This window comes from Anguilla anguilla, chromosome 3, assembly GCF_013347855.1.
Source record: "Anguilla anguilla isolate fAngAng1 chromosome 3, fAngAng1.pri, whole genome shotgun sequence".
Classification (NCBI taxonomy): Eukaryota; Metazoa; Chordata; class Actinopteri; order Anguilliformes; family Anguillidae; genus Anguilla; species Anguilla anguilla.
In genome coordinates, this window is record NC_049203.1 from 42,463,070 (window position 1) to 42,477,569 (window position 14,500).

Below are 14,500 nucleotides of genomic sequence, written 5' to 3' on the forward strand. Positions count from 1 at the left end.
TTAGCTGTTGGGTGGCGTGGTCAGACTTATGTTGAATTGACCTGTTCAGTTCTGCTGCACGTTCCTTGTGGTGTTCAGCACGTAAGGGCATCCAGCACAGGTGTAGATGTGCCTCTAGCCTGGAGGAGCATTATCTACCATCAAAGCACATTTTGTGTTGGGTGCGCAGGGGAGTTCAGGTTTGCAATATTGCTTAGGCCATGCTTTCCACATCGATATTTAACATAGATAAGTGTGTTACCGCTTCGTTTTTGTTTCAACACAGTGGTCATTGGTGCAGTAACACTGACATTAAGGACAGGAAGTACTTCATATAACATTACGATAATGGTCATTAATGGTTCCTTTTTGCATGCCTAACCCTGGTTGCGGGAGGCATTCATTAACAAAGTTTGGCTCCACTGAGCAATCACTAACTTTATTGCTCTTTTATTTCCCAGGAAACATAACTGTTTGCAAAAAAATTACTGGGGTAATAAGTGGTTTGCAAACAACAATGAGGCCTTGATCCTTAAGGGTTGATCTCATAGAACATAGCTGTAGACTAAAGCGATACCATTTGTATATCAGTTTTCCAAAGAAATGTGCACCGTTTTTAGGTTTAAATGAATCCAAATGATATATTTTTGTATTATTATATATTACAAGCATACACGTATGACCTTTAAATGCTAAAATTTCCAACATCTTTCCTGATACGTTGTAGACTTGTCAGCACATTTCTAATGATAATATCGGTAATGAAAATAGACTTGTATAATAAATCGCTATAATATTACCAATATTTTTTACCATGCATTTTAGGAGGTTTTTCACTTAAGTTGGAATGGCCAGTTGCGCCTTTGCTGTGTCATTGTTGTAATAATTGTAGTGCATTTTGCGAAGATCCAGTGACTATTTCTCCCTTACCAGACCACAGGAATACAGAGTTTGACAGGGCAGTTAGTGTAGATGAGAATTCAGGCATATCACTCACTGAATTTAACTGGACCTGTGTGACTAAATACAACTGGTAACCTTCAAGCACCTTCCATTCTGTAAGAAGGCGCTAAATGTAGGGGTAGACCAACAGGAACAAACCTGAGCACTGAAAGGACCTTTTTCCTTCTTTCATTCTTAAAAGGTAAATTCTGTAATAGGCAGCCGAGCATTCTTACATATATCAGTTTTTTTTCCACTCTCACCTGCGGTGAAATGAGCATTTTTAGTTGTTCATTTTTGTTTCCATTTGAAGTAAACTGGCATAAACCCACATTGTGGTTGATTTCTCATCAACAATCTAGGTCACCACTACAACAAGACTAGCTCAGCATGTTCACTCTAATTAAACCTTATTGTTTATTACAACTAGACAACTGATATCTAACTGAGGATGTTTTTTGTAATATTAATCACGACACAGTTTGTTCTGTGTTTTAATCTGACGTGTCACGGAAGATAACATCCCTGTCAAACACTGTACACCATGCGCAAACCCGTGATGTTGGAGTAAAAGCTTACTCAACCCCCAATCCCCTGCTTGTCTTTACACCTTTTACATAAAGAGGCACACAAATATGAAACTGTGTTCGTTGTTTACTTCCACCCATAACCAATATGATTTACAATTTGCAAAAATATTACAGAGAGTATTCTTGTCAGTGTGAAAATGTAGCCACCATAATCTCAGAAGCAATCAACCTGCTAGATTGGAACAGTCATTAAGTTGATGCAAACCACAAAGTTCAGCTGGAATATCTTTTGTTTTTCCAAATGTATTAACTTCAGTCAAGTGTCCAGATCATCCAAATAGTGTCCTGTGTACATAACCAGCCATCTGTTATGGCCTTCATTACACTGGCCTGATTACATTCGGCCTGCATAACTCATATTAATGACATCATCATTAATGGACACATCATAAATATCTGACAAGCAAAACACATTTTAGCCCGTGAAATTATTTCACAGCTTATGTTCGTATCTGCTGCCATCTAATGGTAAACTATGAGAATAGACAGTGAAGTTCATCCTCACGAGATTTACTGCTTGTCAAAATGTAATCTAAATGTAATCAACATTAACCACTTGACCTCTTATTTTTGTACTTTATTAATATGTTTCATATGTAAAATGACACAAAACTATTAAATCCACCTTTAATCCTTTTCTTATCCTATTTGGTGTTCAGCACTTGGCCTCTCTCTGTTTCTCCTGTTCTTTATATTTTTCTTTCTCTTTGCTCCAGTTTCTCTAAATATGCCTGTCTTGTCCCCATGTCTCCATCATCTCCCTTTTTTCTTGCATTTCATCCCACATTCTTGCTATGCAGTTTGCCCACCTGTGGACATTTTCCTTCTCTATTCTCTATCATTTTTGCTTTCCCTTGTCCCGTGTATGTTTGTTTTTTGGGTCTTCCTCTTTCTTGCTAGTCTTCTCTTCCTTTCTCATTGCATCCCCTCTTTCTTCCTCTCCTTTCTGCCCATTGCTCCCCCCAGCCTCTCCTTTGCTTTCCTCATCCCTTCCTGGTTCCCTGCTCGGCCCCTCCCGAGAAGCCCCACCCTGCCGAGACGAACTTCCATCTAACCCTCTGCCTCCCTTCTCACCCTTTCCTACTCCTTTCTCCTCTCCTTCGTTCCCACTCTGCTCCCTTTCTCTTCCCTCCGGCACCTCCATCCCTACCCCCTTTCCTCCTCAATTCCTGTCCTCTGCCGTTCCCGCCTCGTTCTGCCCGTCAGCTCCCGCCGCCCCTCCCTCCCCCCCGTCCTCTGGGGACTCCCACACCTCCGCCTCCTTCTCCAGCAGATCCACCCTCCTCTGCATCTTATGGGCGCTGGACTCCAGCTCGGCCATCAGCCGGGCCAGCTTGGTGTGCAGGGCGTTGAGGTTGTTCTCCAACACGTCCACCTTCCTCTTCATCTTCTTCTCTTCCTCGGGCCCGTCCACCACGGCCGTCTCCTCCAGCATGCCCATCTTGGTGAGGATCTGCCGGCCCTTCTCCTCCAGGAGCCGCTTGGCCGCCGGGAACTCGGACAGCACGTCCGTCAGGTCCTCCTTGGACAGGCTGAAGAGGTCAGAGTGCCCGATGCTGCGGATGTTGGCCGTGCGCCGGTTGCCCGACTTGTTCCCTGCGTTTCGTTCAAAAAGAGGAGCAAACAGGTGCCATTTAATAGGATGTATAACCATGAAATCCTAAAGGCTCCCAGCTGCACATAGTAAAGTGGAATAAACCCACAGGAATAAACCCTGCATTATTATCCTAAGGGAGATTTTAGAAGAGGTGTTTCATCTAGAAAATACCAAAAAGGCCTGAAATCTATTACTTTTTGTCTTTGAATTTTACTTTCAAATAAATGCAAGTATTTGCTTTTTTTTCCCACACACAGTGAGGAAAGTTCAGTTCTGGTGAATGCTTTACTGCTCAAACCTGTTTAAAAATACATTTTAAATGAACACTTGCATTTATTTGTGAGTCACAGTGAAGAACAAAATTGAATCTGGGCCAAATAAGCAACTTCCACCACTGCGACTAATTAAATGCAAGGTAAATGGACAAACTCTCTAATCTTTTAAAGTGTGTGTACAAAGCACCAATTATTACACACTCAGAATGATTCCTTGTTGCAGTTTACAAAGCTGATATTTAAAGCCTTCCCCAAGCTCCTCTTTCACAAAAAAATGAAGGGTTGTTTTTTAAAATGTAGCTTTTTGTGAAGGGTTATTGTTTTTGAACGATGCACTCTGAAAAACTGTCAATAAATAAATAAATAAATAATAGTGATTTTCTTTTTACCTTTGATGTTGAGAATGCTTATCTCACCAAAGAAGGTTCCCTCCCCAAGGACAGCAAACTGAGTGACTCCATCATCAGCTACCACAGCCAGTTTTCCTTCTCTGATGATGTACATCTCATGCCCCACGTCCCCCTTCCTGCATACGTACTCCCCTGGGCTGTACACCTGTATACAGGAAGCTGTTACTTCCTGTTTATCATCTGCAGTACAGAGACCTGTTTCTTGCTGAGCGTATACTACTTAGGACTGTATACATGCAGCACTTCTTGTGTACAAGCTATGCTACCAGAAATAAACACTTGCCTTAGATGAAGAAATAGAGCAGAGGCAGTAATGTTACTTCTTACACTATATGTACTAGGACAGTACCCCTACAGTACAGAGAGCTGAAATCTGTGGTAGTTATGTTACTGCCTGTACACACTTAACTTTTTTACAATGAAGGGATCAGGACCACACATTTGTTGACATCAGATTTGCAGTAAAGATGATGACTCCAGCCACTGAGTCTGGGCCATTGGTCCTGCCCACTGGCCCTGCCCCCATTGATCCTGCCCACTGGCCCTGCTGCCATTGGCCCTGCCCACTGGCCCTGCCCCCACTGGCCCTCCCCCCATTGATCCTGCTCACTGGCCCTGTCCTCACTGGTCCTGCCCACTGGCCCTGCCCGCATTGGTCCTACCCACTGGCCCACTCCCCACTGGCCCTGCTTCCATTGGTCCTGCTAACTGACTCTGTCTCCATTGGTCCTGCCCACTCGCCCTGACCCCATTGATCCAGCTCACTGGCCCTGTCCCCACTGGGCCTGCCCACTGGCCCTGCCCCCATTGGTTCTACCCACTGGCCCAGTCCCCACTGGCCCTGCCTCCATTGGTCCTGCCCACTGGCCTTGCCCCCATTGGTCCTGCTCACTGGCCCTGCCGCAAAAACCCCACCCACGGCCCCGCCCCTCACCTGCGGCGTGAGCTTCAGCACCAGCTCCTCCAGCAGGCTGGTCTCACAGTTCTGGAAAATGGTGACCTTGGAGAGGGTGGGCAGGTGCACGCTGACGGCGATCTCGGTGCGCAGCGTGTCGGGCAGCTGCAGCAGGATCTCATTCTCCCGGGTGATCTTCTTGTTGATGTGCAGGTGCTGGTACCAGCTGTTGACGCGGCCCCGCAGCTCCTTGCTGATGCGGTGGCTGCGCAGGTAGTCCTTGACCAGCTCGTGGTTGGGGAAGAAGAACTTGTCGCGGTCGCTCAGGTTGGTGATCACGTTGCCCACGTTGCCCACGATGGAGGCGAACGCCAGCACGGCGATCAGCAGGTCCGCGATCATGAAGAGGAACTCCTCCTTCCGGTCGGGCAGAGGCGTGTCCCCGACCGTGGTGAAGATCTGCGCCGAGAACCAGAAGCAGTAGAAGTACTGGCGCCGCACGGAGGCGAAGACCGGGTCGGAGATGTTGGGGTACACCCAGAGGTCCGCCCCGAAGCCGATGTACTTGGAGAGCGCGAAGTACAGGCAGGCGTTCCAGTGGATGAGCACGAAGATGTACAGCATGAGCTTGGAGATGCGGAAGGTGTTGGGGTAGGACGTGCGCGTCTCCATGCGGTCGAAGGCCTCGGAGAGCCGCATCGTGCGCAGGAAGCGGTTGATGCGCACCAGGGGGCAGTGGATGCCAAAGTGCAGGTACAGCAGGTCCGTCGGCAGGAGGGAGGCCAGGTCCCAGCGGAACCGCGAGGAGCGCAGGTAACTTTTCTTCAGGCGGGCCAGGTCTTTCACCAAGATGCCCTGCTCCAGGAACCCTGCAAGGCAGCGGAGTCAAGTCTCCAGCCCCGGAGAGCCGCAGTGGCTGCGGGTTCTTGTTTTGTCTCAGCACTTAAGTGCTTCATTTATGGTATTGATCGGCTAAAGAACCCATAAAGCTTTTATCCAAGGCCTAAATTGGCTGTTGACTAAAAGGAAACCACAAATACCAGCTGACATTGCAGAAGACTCGGGACTGATAGGACCAAGGCTGATTTTGCAATCTAACCACGCCTGAATTTTCATAGCATATGGCAAGTAAAATTATGCAAGGCCCTCCAAAAATATTCACACCCTTGATTAACATGAGCGAATAAGGCTGTATGAAGTTATATAACACAGGGAATTAGCTGTATTGTAAGCTTGAAAAATTGGAAAATTATACTGTCTTGTACTAATAGAATTGCTCAGTTTAGCAAGTATTTTTTCCAGAATGATGTGTCACAATTATTCAGACCGATAATTATGTTTTTATATAAAATATCCAACAAAAGCAAATCTGAATTAGCATGCTTCTTTTTAAATTAATCTCAGTCTTGGGGATTGCAATTGTGATGTTGTATGGCTTCCTACTGTGCTGCGAAATTTAAACACACGTAAAATCCACATCTGTGTTGGAATAATATGTTTCCTTGTTTCTTTACCTGGCTTCCTTTCCTTGATTCCTTCAAAGTACATCACAAGGAAACATGAAAGGGAAGTATGACAAGAGGCGGGGGCAGATTAGGGATTTTTCTCCTTTCTTCCAGTGGCATTTTGGGGCCTTGTTATTCAGGAGTGACACTGGAAATCCCTCGCACACGTGCTCTAATCCCTATATATTTAAATAAAACTCAATTTTTTTAAGAAGTGGTATTACAAAGAAATTAGGCTTATTTTAGGGAAGATGCCATACCTAAGGGGAAATATGGCGGATCTTTGACGCTGTTCGTGGTTTTGCATCTGCTCATTGTGAAATCATGAACTCCAACATGCACCAACAAATTTTTGCCAAAAACCTGATTCCCCCTGCCAGGAAGCTCAAACCTGACTGAAACAGGATCTTTCAGCTATTCAGTGATCCCAATCATATTTCAAAATAAACCAAGAAATTGTTAACTGGCCACAATATTACTGAAATTTGTGGTCTGAATTGAAGAGGGCAGTCCACTCTAGAAGACAAGTCAGTGGTGTTATTCTTGCAAATGTAGGGTTCACAAAGTAGCCTACTGCTTCTTGACACTGTATTTTTTATAAACATAATTTTGCTATTTGAAAGTATTATCTAGGCACATTACATTAATGAGGATTAAAGTGGAATATTTTACCCATGTTAAATTTAAATACAGCTCTTCCATTAATTTGTCAGTCTTTTTGCTTAAAAAACAAAAGTGTGAATAATTTTTGCCTGTATTATACACACACTACATATCAACACCTGTACATATTTCCCAAATTACTGAATTACCTATCACTTGTACAGATCAATGGTTTTATATTGTTTTGTATAAAGGACTAGAGGGAAGGTAGCTAAATTCTGAAGCAACAATGACATATGAAACACGGCATAATTGTTCTTACCCGTACGAAACCTGATCACAGTATCTGCCACATAGAGAAGGTCTGATATGTAATCAATGGTGAGCCAAAGTGCCAGATAACTCTCCTCGATAGCATCGAAGCAAGTCCTGAACAGCAAGGTCAAGGCAAACAATTAGATGATTCCTTGCCACTTTATCATATTTATAACCATGGCAAGCAATTTCAAACCATGACAGAATCTTTGACATCACGCCTGGTACAAAACCTTGTTTGACAACCAGATAATTAATCCTGCATTGGAGCAGGTCTCGACCCACGTTTCCATAGCGGACTGTGTTAGCACAGCCCACTGACATTTTTACCACCCATGTTTCAGAATATTTCTGTGACCCTGTAATCCCTATTTAAGAATCGTCTCACCGGCATATGATGATCACCCAGTTGTAAAGGACAGGAAAGACCATGACCTGTAGCCATGTGAAATAAACTTCACTTGATGGGTCAATAACCCAATCCTTCCAGCTGTGAGAGAGAGAGAGAGATGGGGGGGGGGGGGGCAGAATGAGCAGAACGAGCAGATTCATAGACTGATAGACCAACAGATCTATAATATCGTTGAATGTGTTCATGCTGGGAAATAGGCATGTTAAGAACCCCCATGAAAACATTTATGATTAAGATCAAAAAGGTTAGCCGTCCTGGCCTCATTTCCACTCACTTTATTTTGGGTTTGGCCTCTGTTGGTTTTTTCCCGTCATTTCCTCCCTCTGTCTTCTCATTCTTATCCTCTTCCTTCTCCTTCTGCATGCGATGCCAGCGTAAAAGCCCCACCCAGCGACTCATCCTGAATAGTCCTTTTAATGAGATGTCTTTACTGCTAGCATTGATGCCTGGAGGAGCAGGTCCACAAAGCTCCTCATGTAGAAATCAAACTTTACACCTGTAGCACCCAACACAGTCCCCAGCACAGTGCTTAGTGTGAAGCAGCACCGGATTATTGGTCACATAACGCTGTCCGCATGGAAACGACACCTGAGCACCCGATGCTGCCTGTCGCCTTGGCAGCGGTTCTCCTACCCATCCAGTTAAGGGGGTGGGGGTAACCTCCAAGGATTTGAGCCATTTGCCTCCCCTGTGGATTTCATAAGCATCTCTCTGATTATGTAACACAGTGGTTCTCAACTCGAGGCCAGAAAGGGCCAGTGTGGGTGCAGGCTTTTGTTCCAACCAAGCAGTTACACACCTGATTCTACTAATCAAGGTCCTTAGTAAAGACTCCAAAGGTTGATTAGTAGAATCAGGTGTGTAACTGCTTGGTTGGAACAAAACCCTGCACCCACACCGGCCCTTTCTGGCCTGAGTTGAGAACCACTGATGTAACATAAAGTTTGAATAACCACATTCTTTTTGGATGGTAATATGGAAAAATACAATGCCAAGTTACCTGAAATTATTTAGGAAGCACAGGGTAGCATTGCTTTGGAATATAGCTAGTTTAATTTGTGTGAGCTGAGATAGCCAATATGTTTGTTGTAACTTGGCCTCATTTTGGTATCCATGCCTTTAACGGCAGGCCTTGATTTTGTAAGTTTTAAATAATGACTTATAGACAGTGCTTTGCTTGCGTGAGTAACTTGGTATTCAAAACGTTTAAGTTGAGACAATAAATACTCCAGTGCTGAGGGATGGGCCTTCCAAAAAGGTAAACAAGGTCATCGTTTGCTTTTCTGCGCTGTTCGCATCTAGAGGGGGCGCAGACGGGCTGCGTAGTGCTGCGGTTCCTAGAAGACGTCACAGCGTAACTTGCGTGAGGGTGTATGTGAGGAATTTGGTTAAGATGGCTGCGAAAAGAGACAGTGATTGAATTCAGAAAAACGTTATTCCAGATTTGGATTAATCATAGGAAAGAGGACAGAGGGGACACGAAACAGTAGGCTATTGTTTAATTGACTGGCTTTTTTTTTTTTTTTTTAGATCCGCCAGAAAACAAATTTGGAATTGTACTGATGTTTGCTTGCGAAAAACCCTGTCCTCGACCAAGTGGGATAAGAAATTAAAAATAACGTTAGCTGTCCAGTTAACGTTAGCTAACATCACTGCAAATCTGCCAGGTGAGTAGCTAGCTTAGCAGCAGTTAGCTGTTAGCAATCATGCGGACGATTCTCATTAGAATTTGGGCTGTTGGCAAATGTTAACGTTAGCTAGCTGAATGTTAACGTTACATAAATTGTGAGTATGGCTGTATGGCCAGCTAACGACCTGCCTGGCGTTAACATAGACACTGTCTGAGTGTATTTTTTAATGTATAGTTAAATCATGTATTGGAATGCAGTGATGTATGTATCAAATGCACATAACGTTAGCGCTAGAGTAGATTATATGGCCTCTTGATAATTTAATTAACAGTAAAAGCGACCGAAATTGCATGAGGACAGCTGCCTATGTGGCTCTATAGTCATATATAATACTAGCCGAATCATTATGCTAGCTAGCAAACAATATGTGTCTAGTATGAAACCTATTGGCTTACTCGCGGTTTTCGTGATAGTAGCGAACTGTTAGCATGCTACCTAAATGGTTAGCAAGCTAACTAGAAAACGTTTTATGGGGGCATGTTTATAGATAGGCATTCATTAATAAGCGATGTCCCACGTCGTAAGCCTACACAGCATTGAACTTGGCTAATGTGGAATATAACGTTAGCGTTGACCGTCATGTAACGTTAAATCTAGCATTTTTATGCTATGCTTATTGCACTTGCAACGTAGCTAGCTAGATGGAGAGTTGAAGATTGTTAAATCGCCGATGTTCTTCAGATTTGAAATTGATAACGACTTGGGTAACATGTCTGTGTTGCAACATCACGAGAAATAACCGTAGTAGTGTAACATTAGTTGTAAGACGGACGCGTATCGTTAGCTACTTATAAAAAAAATTATAAAATAAGTTTATATCCTAGATTGATTGTAGTCTCAATCATTGTGGCATATCATCGGCACACCGCTGGCGCTACGGCGTTGTACAGTGGTGGTTTTCATTTGTTTTCAAACCTCATTCGTGGAAGTGTTTGTGCCCCACACACGGTCATAAATCGTTACTTGTCCCAGTCATTCCTACTCTTCATTGCCATATTAATAGATTGCTCCTTTATTAAAACTAGGTGAATCAGACTTGGTTGGTTGGTTAGCTGTTGGTCGGGATCTCGTAACGTTTAACGTTAGGTACCTGTTATTTGCTCCATGTACACGCCAAATTTAGATAGCCTTGTAGCTAGCTTGCGGTATATTAGTTTGACTGTCGCTAGCTAGTACTTGGCTAGGCAAGTTACCTCTCAACTCTTTGTTTCACGACTCTTGAAAGGGTTGACATGTTCGTGTGAACGGGACTTACAGTGCCTGTTTTGGCAACAGAAAAGGTCATGGTCACAATATATAGTGTATTTTAACATAGTTCCCTGTGGGAACATTCATCTCGTTATCGGCCAACAGTGGACTTCAATATTAAATGGTACAATAGCTTCTTTTGTGATAATCGAATAATTAACTTAAGTGCTTTCCGTGTTTGAATTGCTTGTACTGGCGTAATGGGAGGGGAAGGGAAGACAACCGTGGAAGACAACCGTGACCTCTCCTTTTTGTGTGTGTGAGACTCCGACTGTCCAACGGTCTAAGAGCTCATACATTCTTCTTCAGATGGACTCAAATCAATTAGATGCTGTCCAGTAAACAGCAAGCCCTTGCTCCATCAAGGCTGTTTGTCCTGCATCACAGTATGCGGGTTGAAGATATTCTTTCTGTGCCCTATGAGTGTGTTCTTAGCGCTGGAGTTGCACATTTAAATTAAAGGAGAGGCAGCACTGCTGTTATACTTTTGACCAAGGTACTTGACCTTAATTGTTCCAGTAAGTATAAAGCTATAAAACTGGATATTGCCGAACAGTATATGCTGTGCTAGTTTCTTTAAGGATGTCTGATAAATCAATGAAATGATTGTTACTGTTTTTAGAGTAATAATAATAATAATTATTATTATTATTATTATGATACACCACTGAGTGGATTGAATGATATGTCCCCTATTCCCCCCTTTGTGCTCTTCAGTGTGTGAATTGATGGAAGACATGTCCCTCTTTGTTTTCTGTAGCAATAAGTGCATTAAAAAGACTTGCTCCCTTGCTTTCTCTCTGTCCAGTAGCAGTGTGTGGTAACCATGGGAACGGGATACTTCATCGACCTCTTCAGCTTCTGTGTGCTGTCAGTCATTGACTTGAGTCAGAGTATGCTAGCCTTCAGGTTTATCTGCTGAGGAAGCCACATGGCCGGATGTCTCTTTAATAATAATGGTGGATGGTTTCTTAGCCACCTTGTCACTAAGGTGAGAGATGGAACACTGTGTCCCATTTGGAATGTTTATGGCAGACCTGTAGTAAAACTGATCGACCACTTTTGACATGTTACAGTGACACCTGTTTTGGGTTCTTGAAGTCCCAGTCTCCTGACATGATTGTGTGAATTGATGCAGGTTCCCCCCCTTTCTGTTCACTGGTGCTTCAGTGCTGTGAGGCAGTCAACTGTCTTCATGCCAGGGAAGCTAGATGCATCATCGTTGAAAGGACATTAACAGCCCTGGAAGTGTGTTTTATCAGCAATACTACAAGTCAAAGCAGACCTAGGGCCAAGGAGAGCTGCCCATCTATATCCCAAAAACAAGTTACTCTGCAATATTCATGATTAAAACCACTCGGACTACAACAACTTTGTCTTGGAGGTTAGCCTCTGAATTGCTGCCGTGATCCCCACTACAGAATCTCAGAGGGTGAACTTTGAGCCCTGCTTGATGGTTCTTAAGACTGTGAAGAATGCGTCTGAATGAAAACCGGGTGTTGCCGCGGTGGTTTCCCACTTCTCTGATTGACGAGGTCGCAGTGTGGAATCTCCACGGGGTGATTTTGCTGTATGGTTCTGATTGTAACTTTGTTTCATCTTTTTGTTGTAGGTTTTAAAAGCTGAAAAAGGCTGGAGACATTTTTGGGCACAGGTAAATGTGCCTTACACTTTATATGCAAGCTCTCAGGGCCTTGTAAGCGGAGCATATTCTATTACTGTAAAACATTACTTTGATTTTCCTCCTTTTTTGAGAGAACTGATAGGCTATATGATAAAATATCCTACATCATCTATCACTTATCGCTAATCTTGAATCACTGCAGGAAGCAAGTTTTGAATTCATTAACTGTGTCTGGTGGCAGCAAAGTGTCTAATTTGTCTTTGCATTCATGGCATATTATAATTATCTGGGTGTACTAGTGCAGGATATTCATAATTATCTGGGTGTACTAGTGCAGGCTATTCATAATTATCTGGGTGTAGTAGTGCAGTACTTATAGCTCAACTGCTGATTGGTCCACAATTAGGCCCACATCTTTATGGTGTGTTTGTGGTGATTAAGAATGAAGGGTCATTGTGATGCCATTTGCTCTGGCTTATGGGCTTGAGAATGTATTACTGATGTTCTGTGTGGAAGGTTGTTAGTCTAATTATAATGGTACGTTTCTTTTTACTGTCCACGCGGGATAGTCCTGGCTACTGACTGCGGTGGCTCAGAGAGGGTTATGTCTTTGTTGTAGGATACCTGCAATAACCTTGTGAATGTTTATCAATTGCATTCTATGTTAGGGTTATTTGAAAACCATATCTTTGTCACATAGGCTATATAATACCCATTGGTAGATTCAGTCATACCCTAGTGAATCTAGATAAATGCACTTGACCCCTTATATGAAATCTGCTGCCATAGTCTATGCACTATGGTCGGTTGGTTTCTTGGCCCGTGCGGTATCCACTTTGGCTCTTCGTCTGTCTTGTTGTGCTGTTATGTGCCGTTCCTCAGCAGCATGTAGGTGGAACAGGGCGTGTGCCTCTTGGCCTGTCATTACACAGCCGGGTGAGCAGCTACCAGGTGCGCCTTTAACCTGGGGCTGCTTAATGAGCACATAAGGACAGTCCTTCCCTGCCACATCACGCCACATCACGCTGCTACAGCCTACAGTCCGCCATTTTGAACCACACTGTCTGCAGCGTACCCTGTTCTAATCCACCGAGAAGCCGTGGAGGTGCCGTAACGTCTGCGGCTGCAGCACGCCGGTCGATGGCTGTCCCGCGGTCTGTCCGGTCAAGCACAAACTCGACGCAAGGAGCTCTGTGTCTTCTTCCGTTGAGCCCGCGCGTGCGTTTTCTTGTACCGTGAGCGAGCGAAAGATCGCGCGCGGTCGCGTTAATTACGGCGGCGGTTAAGGTGGAGGCCGGTTTTCCGCCCCCGCGGACGGGTCGCGTCACGGCTGGCCCTTCAGCCGCTAAGCCCGGGGAGAGTGACTCACCGCCTGCCTGTACGGGCCTGCCAGCCCGCCCGTCGGGGTGAACGAGGCTGTGTCGCTGTCCCGTTCCAGGAGCGGCGGCGGGGCTGGGAGGGGTCAGCGTGCACCCTGTGAGGGTGGTCCCGTGGTGCGTAGGCCCCCCCTGAGAGGCCGGCTGGCTGGCCGGCTATGGAGGCTTAGCCCCGAAACCTGGGGGGGCGCGATCGGGTGAGATGCACGTCTTAATTGCGTCCTGAAATCCCAGTTTTATTTGTCCAATAACTGATTTGCCTCCCTGCTCCCTCTGACATCCCTTTGATGACATCATCACCAGTGCCTGCTGACTGATCAGCCTGTCCGCCTGTCTGTATGTCTGTCGGCTTGCTGCTGGTTCTGCTGCTCTTGAATGCGTTTAATTTTTAGATTTTGGCCTGTTTTGTATCATAGTACCGTATAGTTATGACAATGGTTATTGTTATTATTATTGTTTTTATTGTTAGAAGTGAGAAGTCTGAGGTAGGGCTGAGCAGCATACCACAGTGATAATTATCGAATACAGTAATGGTCTTTGCCACTATTTTGCGCATGGTGTAATTATACCTATTATTCCTGATGCTATAGTAAACAACCACGCTTCAGAGGCCTCGTGAAATGCTTCCGGAGAAAAAGAAACCTTACCAACCGTTATATTGGGTATATTAACCGTCTATTGGTTGTTGATAAGACAGCCAATCAGCAGCGAGGTTGTACAGCTTCCATATGTGTTTTTATCACTCACATGGTAGCTGCAGGGCCTTGCAGCTGATTGGCTCTCTTATGGTCCCCTAATAGATAACATTGGTGACGTGTTGTTTTCTAGAAATGCGTTGTTTACCATCGCATCAGGTATAATTGAAGGGCAAAAGACGAAAAGAAAGGCAACGCACCACATTGTGGCGACGACTGTCACTGCTTTCTACCATTATCGTTGCAGCATATCGCCCAACCCTACCCTGACGTTCAACACAAATGGAAGAAATTTGCCAAGACCAATGATAATTAGCTGTGGTTTCTTTTCATCCGGTGTCAT

At 44.5% G+C, this 14,500-nt stretch overlaps 2 protein-coding genes across 6 annotated transcripts in view; one reads left to right on the top strand and one right to left on the bottom strand.

Moving 5' to 3' along the window:
* Positions 1–1,559: 1,559 nt before the first annotated feature.
* Positions 1,560–8,244, bottom strand: cnga4 (cyclic nucleotide gated channel subunit alpha 4). The gene is made up of 6 exons (XM_035408302.1): positions 7,798–8,244; positions 7,500–7,601; positions 7,119–7,225; positions 4,728–5,557; positions 3,773–3,938; positions 1,560–3,107 (listed from the first exon to the last, which is right to left on the bottom strand). Exons 1-6 carry the CDS (start codon positions 7,920–7,922, stop codon positions 2,674–2,676), a joined length of 1,764 nt encoding a protein of 587 aa, XP_035264193.1. The 5' UTR covers positions 7,923–8,244; the 3' UTR covers positions 1,560–2,673.
* Positions 8,245–8,846: 602 nt separating this feature from the next.
* The window catches only part of LOC118223717 (FTS and Hook-interacting protein homolog), a 34,419-nt gene continuing 28,765 nt past the window's right edge, over positions 8,847–14,500 (top strand). Inside the window, exon 1 of one of the 5 annotated variants that reach the window (XM_035410632.1) lies at positions 8,847–9,190. The gene's annotated coding sequence lies outside the window, so the exon portion shown is untranslated. The other 4 variants (XM_035410633.1, XM_035410636.1, XM_035410635.1 and 1 more) reach the window with 4 other exon arrangements.